This window comes from Alnus glutinosa, chromosome 9 (assembly GCF_958979055.1).
Source record: "Alnus glutinosa chromosome 9, dhAlnGlut1.1, whole genome shotgun sequence".
NCBI lineage: Eukaryota > Viridiplantae > Streptophyta > Magnoliopsida > Fagales > Betulaceae > Alnus > Alnus glutinosa.
This window is the reverse complement of record NC_084894.1, coordinates 23,978,016-23,985,075: the sequence shown is the minus strand read 5'-3', so window position 1 is coordinate 23,985,075 and position 7,060 is coordinate 23,978,016. Positions and strand designations below refer to the sequence as shown.

The 7,060-nt window shown below is 35.7% G+C and overlaps 1 protein-coding gene across 1 annotated transcript; it reads left to right on the top strand.

Moving 5' to 3' along the window:
• The first annotated feature begins 1,261 nt into the window (after positions 1–1,261).
• On the top strand, positions 1,262–4,170 carry LOC133876878 (receptor-like protein 6). The gene is made up of 2 exons (XM_062315116.1): positions 1,262–1,291; positions 1,348–4,170. The coding sequence occupies exons 1-2, from the start codon at positions 1,262–1,264 to the stop codon at positions 4,168–4,170; spliced, it is 2,853 nt and encodes a 950-aa protein (XP_062171100.1).
• Positions 4,171–7,060: the final 2,890 nt, after the last annotated feature.

The window sequence follows — 7,060 nt, the reverse complement described above, 5'->3', positions numbered from 1 at the left end:
TATACGCTCATGGCAAAAGGAATCCCACTGATCTTTTTTTTTTTGAAGACGAATCCCACTGATCTAATCATCTAACGTTGAGGGAAAAAAGAAGAACGTAAATATGTGTGTAAATCTTGCTAATAGTGGAAAGAAAGAAAGCCGTTCCATAAATTTAGGAGAAATTATACTTAATCCCACATATAGCCCTAAAAATTTAATGATAATTTTGAAAAGTAAGAGAATGAAAAAAGAACCGAAAGAAAATACATAATACGTCTCTTTGATTAATGTGTCATACCAATTTACTAAAAGTACTAAAAAAATTCAAAAATACCCTATTGTTACGAATTTTTTTTTTCTTCAAATTTTTAGGAGTATTTTTGTCTTTTTAGGATAAAAGAAGGACATTGCAACTCCAATTGTAGATTGATATGGTACATTAATTAAACCAGCTGAAAAATTGAGGGGATGGATATGGCAGGGATGGGGGATGATACAAAAATGCCCATTACACATCAATTACAAACTCTTCTCTAATATGGGGTGGGACCACCATCACATGGATCCCACCCCATGTGAGTGGAGGTGTGTAATGTGGATATTTTTTTTTATCAATACTCTATGAAATGATAGATCAAGTATAGTCGCCCCTAAATTTTAAAATTGATGACTATAATTCAATTGTTTCAGTTTTCGCAGGGAATAGCACGTACGTAGTGGCAACTTCATTTTAGTCTTTGAATCAAAACCACAACTTTCTTATATTTAGTCTTGTAATATTGGAAGACCAATGATTCAAAACGTTTGGCCAGGAGCTAAGTAAACCTCGCAAAGAAGTCGAAAAAGAGAAGAAATTTGAAAGGTCTCTCTTCTCTGTTACTTCATCTTCTTCTTCTTGGTCGGCCACGTACCACTCAGAGTCACAGGTCAAAAAGTCGTGCTAGTGGAACTTTCCTCGCCTCATCCTCCACCATTATATTTTCATCTATATATTTAATCACACGCAAAACAAATTAATACAATCCTGAATCCACCATTAATATCACCACCTCTTCCATTCCAATGAGACTTTCAGTCTTTTCGTGGCTTTTCTCGATGCCCATTTACTCACTTTTCCTTAGCATTTGTGTCTTTGGGGCGTCTGGCCAATGTATTCGCAACCAGCAGTCCTTGTTGCTACAATTGAAGAACAACCTTACATTCGATCCTGCTATGTCCAAAAAACTTGTTAAGTGGAATCAAAGTGTTGATTGTTGTTCTTGGGAAGGCGTAACTTGAAATGACGGGCGTGTTATTGGTCTTGACCTGGGTAACAAATCCATCTCGGGTGGACTTGACCATTCAAGCAGCCTTTTCTGTCTTCAGCATCTCCAGAGCTTGAGTTTGGCTTATAACAACTTCAACAGTTATCCCATTCCATCAAAGTTTCAGAAGCTGTCGAATTTGAGGTATTTGAATCTATCAAATGCTGGTTTTGCAGGGCAGATTCCTATTGCTATTTCGCATTTGACAAAGTTGGTTACTCTTGATTTATCTATCAATTCTGACTTCTTCGAAACTGTTCCTTCCCTGACACTTGAGAATCCAAATTTAAATATTCTCGTTCAGAACCTTTCGGAGCTTATCGAACTTTATCTTGATGGTATAGCTATATCAACGCAAGGTAAGGAGTGGTGTCGTGTCTTATCAACTTCGATGCCAAATTTGAGAGTGTTGAGCTTGTCAAACTGCAATCTTTCAGGCCCTATTGATTCCTCGTTACAGAATCTTAAGTCCCTCTCAGTTATTCGGTTGAATGGTAACGACTTTTCTTCTCCAGTTCCAAATTTTTTTGCAGATTTCAAAAATCTGACATCTTTGGAAGTCTCCTCTTCTGGTTTGAATGGAAAGTTTCCAAAAAAGATTTTCCAAGTTCCAACACTACAAACGATCGACTTATCATACAATGACCTGCGAGGTTCTTTGCCAGAATTTTCTCCAAATGTATCTCTTCGAACCATGGTTCTCAACTATACAGGATTTTCAGGGTCATTGCCACACTCTATTGGCAATCTTAAAATGTTGTCAACAATAGATCTTTCGAATTGCAATTTCAGAGGATCAATTCCAGACTCAATGGCGAGCCTCACACAATTGATCTATTTGGACATGTCATTGAACATGTTTAGTGGATCAATTCCGATATTTAGCATGGCCAAGAATTTGACCAACCTAGACCTTTCTTTCAATAATCTTATTGGTCAGATTACTTCAACTCACTGGGAAGAACTTCTGCATCTAGAGATTCTTGATTTAAGTTACAATTCATTAAACGGGGATATTCCAGTTTCATTGTTTCCCCTCCCATCATTGCAGGCATTACGATTATCCAATAACCAATTTTCTGGGCAACTCAAGGAATTTTCCAACATTTCTCCTAACAAACTAGAAGAGCTTGATTTGAGCAATAACGAGTTGGAAGGGCCAATACCCACATCTATCTTTCAACTTCGAGGTCTTGTAATCCTCCTTCTTTCTTCAAACAACTTTGATGGCTCCAATTTGTTCGTTGAATATAGTGGATTTAACCTTTCATCTTCCCACGTTCCCCAAATTGCTTGGTTAGGCTTGGCTTCTAGCAAGTTGAAAAAAATTCCTAATTTCTGTAGAAACCAATCCATGTTATACTCTTTAGACCTTTCGAGGAACCAGATATATGGAGAGATGCCTAATTGGATCTGGAAACTTCCCCAACTTAGATTTCTAAATCTCTCTTATAACTACTTGGTCACTCTCGAAGGACCTATTTCCAATCTCTCTTTTATTGCGAGATCTCTAGACTTTCGATCCAACCAGTTCCAAGGCCAACTCCCAGTTGTCCCACCTGTCAGCTACTTGGATTTCTCCATGAATGATTTTCATTCTGCCTTACCAGCTAGCATCGGTCAGTCCCTTGAATCCACACAATTCTTTTCTATTTCAAGTAATAAATTATATGGGAGTATCCCTGGATTCATATGCAACGCTACATATCTTCGATTTCTCGATCTGTCTGATAATTACTTCAGTGGCACAATTCCCCAATGCTTGATTGAGATGAGTGGGTCTCTTCTTCAGGTATTGAGTCTAAGGAGAAACAATCTCAATGGTACAATTCCTAATACTTTTCCACAGTCTTGTTATTTACAAACTTTAGCTATCAATAAAAACCATCTAGAGGGAAAGTTACCGAAATCTCTGAAGAATTGCCATTCATTGGAGGTCTTGGACATTGGGAACAACCACATCAAGGACACCTTCCCATTTTACTTGAATGGATTAGCCCTATTGAAGGTTCTTATTTTGCGATCTAACAAATTTTATGGGCCCATTGATCATCCAGAGCTTGCCCCTTGGCCGATGCTTCAAATCATAGATGTAGCTTCAAACAATTTTACCGGTAACCTTCCAATAGTACTCCTTTCTACTTGGGTGGCAGTGATGGATCATGCACATGAGGCCAAAACTAAACTCAATCACATCCATGTTCAAATTGGTACTTTTTACTATCAAGATAAAGTAACAGTTATTAGCAAGGGTTTAGAGGTGGAGCTAGTGAAGATCCTAACTATTTTCACCACCATTGATTTTTCTTGCAACAACTTTGATGGTCCTATACCTGAAGAAATTGGAGAATTCACATTGTTATATATTCTTAACTTGTCGCATAATGCTCTCATGGGCCAAATCCCATCATCTTTGGGGAAATTGAGTAATCTTGAGTCACTAGACTTGTCAAGCAACATGCTTACTGGAGAGATTCCTATGCAACTCGCCAATGGTCTTATTTTCCTTTCGGTCCTCAACCTTTCGTTTAACCAATTGGTGGGACATATTCCATTTATCAAGCAATTCTCTACATTTTCAGAAAATTCCTTCAAAGGAAACGAAAGATTATGTGGTTTGCCTTTGAAATCACAGTGCTCACATGAGGAGCCACGATTGTCACCTCCAACGCATGAAGAATCTAATAGGAGTATGATCAAGTGGAATTACATAAGTGCTGAACTGGGATTTGTTTTTGGGTTTGGAATTGTAATGGGGCCCCTTATGTTTTGGAAGAGGTGGAGGATATGGTATTACAAACATGTTGATGACATTCTTTTCAAGATCTTCCCTAAACTGTATCTTGGAAATGAATATCGTCGAAGACCAGCACTCAACAATTAGCAGCCGAGACACTAGTTGTAGTTATGATCAGAGGCAACACCTCCAGGTTTGTCATGAAAATCTCTTGCTTTTTTACTTTCAATATAAATCAAAATGAAAATTTATCCACATAATTGGATGCCAGCATTTTCTTAAGGCATGATTCCTATGGCAAATGTAACTTCACACAGCAACCCAAATGAAGAATGCCAACATTTCCAAGCATCTTATTTGCAGAAATACATGTGGGCTTCCATAGGAATCGAAGATGCCTTGAATCAAATGGCCTCTTATGACCGGTTCTTCCCAATTCATTATGTATCTTTTATTAGTAATTAGTTGCAGTGACTCTGATGCAGCTAGGGGGGAATGCTCTTGAATTTGAGCAGTTGAAAGTGACTTTTGATTGAAAGGACTAACTAACTCCATACTTAATTACTTTCACTCGCAGAGATATGTTGCTCCAAGTTTACTTCGGAGGGAGTTTGTTGAAGTCTATAAGGTTTCTTTGATGGCGCTAAATAATTCACAGTAATTTTGTGATGTTGTTAATCAAAATGATTATGAGTGTACCTCTTTGAATTCTAATTATATTTCATGTTTAATGCTTTATTTTAGTGTTGCTTGTGCTTGAAAAGCATGTCAGACTGACATGGGGATGTAACACTTGTTAATAAAAAAAAAATGAGGTGAAAATAAAATTTTGAAGTTGTTGATTGTTAAAATATTGATTAAATGATTAAATTTATCTATTTCTATTAGCTTATACTTTTGGGACAAGTGACGATTTGACATGGTATCAATTCGAACTCTGTTTCTTTCATGTACCTTCAATTTTTCAATTAAATATTCGTCGAGTTGGCCTTTTAGGTCTCATCTATTAAAATAAAGTTTGAGCCTACACGTGAGAGAGTGTTAAAGTATTGATTAAATAATTAAATTTACCTCTTCTTATGAGTTTAAGCATTTGGAATTGGTGGTGATTTAACAAGAGGATGCCGCATGAGTTTGTGGAGGCATTTTAGTGAAAATAGTAATAATTCTAGCATTTTTCAATAAACAAATACAACAGAAGACTCATCTTGTACATGAAATAAAATTTAAATAACTTGACAAAATCTAAATCGTAGATGGAGAAGAATGATAGGAGAGTCAACCATAGGTGAATGGTTCCCTTTTTGTGTAAAGTTTAATTCTTTAGGGTTTTTCATGATCGATTAAATGGTCATCATTTATAAAATTAAATTTAAAATTTGTCTACTTTTATTTTACATAACCTTGTGCTTATACAAAATAAAGAGAGATTATATGTATTGATTAAAGAGAGATTGAGTGACTATGTAAGATGTATCTACTATCTATGAATAAGGATAGAATTAGATATTTAACTTTAGGGACCAGATTATATCATTTTCTTTTTTTCAAGGGCCAAAATAAGAGGAAAAAAAAAAGAAAAAAAAAAAGACCTAAATTATATATATTTTTTTTAATAAATTTAACAATCAAAAACCTCTTTTTAACATTTTTTTTTTCTTTTTTAGGAGGGACCTCTACAGCTGTCCCTTAAGTTTGTCTCTCTACTTAGATAGGTTAGTCCCTCACATAAAAAAAAAAATATTGAGAACAATACATACAGATAATTGCACTATTGATCTCTGGGTTGGCTTAAATTACGAATCACTCCATGTGGTACAAAAAGTTCATGGAGAATTCTTGAAACTATAGTTATGAATCACTCCCTAAACTCCTTTTTCGTCCATCAAGTTAACAAAATCCGTTAGTTTGTCACGTCATATAAATGGTGAGACAACCTCTAAATATCGTTTGTATTATAATCTACTAACGGACTTTATTTACTTCGTGGACGGAAAATTGGTTCAGGGAATGATTTGTAATTATATTACCACATGGAGCGATTCGTAATTTAGGCCAACCCCAGTGACCAGTAATGCAATTATCCAAAATACATATATTTTCTCAAACTACTACTCAATTATTAATGCCTCATCCCAAAGCTACTAATTGCATCAATATCCACTTATGCTCTGTTTGTTTCAACGTAAAATGTTTTTCGTCGTAAAATATTTTCAACAAAATCATTTTTTAGATTAAAAAAAATGATTTTCCTGAAAATATTTTTCGACTTTTGGTTCGTACGAAAAATCACTAATTGCGTAAAACGGAATCCAACGACGTCTGGCAGCCGTCGCTGGATTCCAACAAACCACATTCGAGTCAAACTAGCCAGAATTTGACCAGTACGTCCAGAATCTGGCTAGTTTGGCAAAATTCCAGCCTGTTTCGTTGGAATTTGGCCTACTTTGGTTGAAATATGGTAGAAATTTTTAGATTTCGACCAATCTGGCCGGATTCCGGTTGTACTGGTCAAATTCCTGGTAGAAATTTCCAGATTCTGGCCAAACTAGGTTCTGGCACACCAGATTTCAATCGGATACCAAAATTCAGAGATCTTTGGTGATAGAGCCAAGCTATCAGTAAATTCCAATGCCCGGCGTTGACGGATTCCCACAAACATCCTCCATCTTTCGCCTACTATCATAATCCACCACTTCCAAAACGTTACTGTCTAATGATATGCAGTGTCATATAGTAATTTTGAGGAGCGAGAGAATATTTAAACTTAATTTTGTGGGGTAACTTCACAAAAGGGTATCGAATTACGTCGTTTTGAGATAAGGGTGTTGAACTAGCAAATGTCTCAAATTGGGGCATTCATGTTTCCAAATGTCTCACTTAAGGGTACTCTGTTAGAATTTGCTGTTAAAAAATAAAAAATTATAAAAATTTTCAAAGATTCAGGCATGAGTATTTTTACAAATTTCGTTATTTTTTTTTTTTCAATTTTTTAAATTTTAAAAAAAACAGTAGTTAAAGTAGAAAGTTATACTTT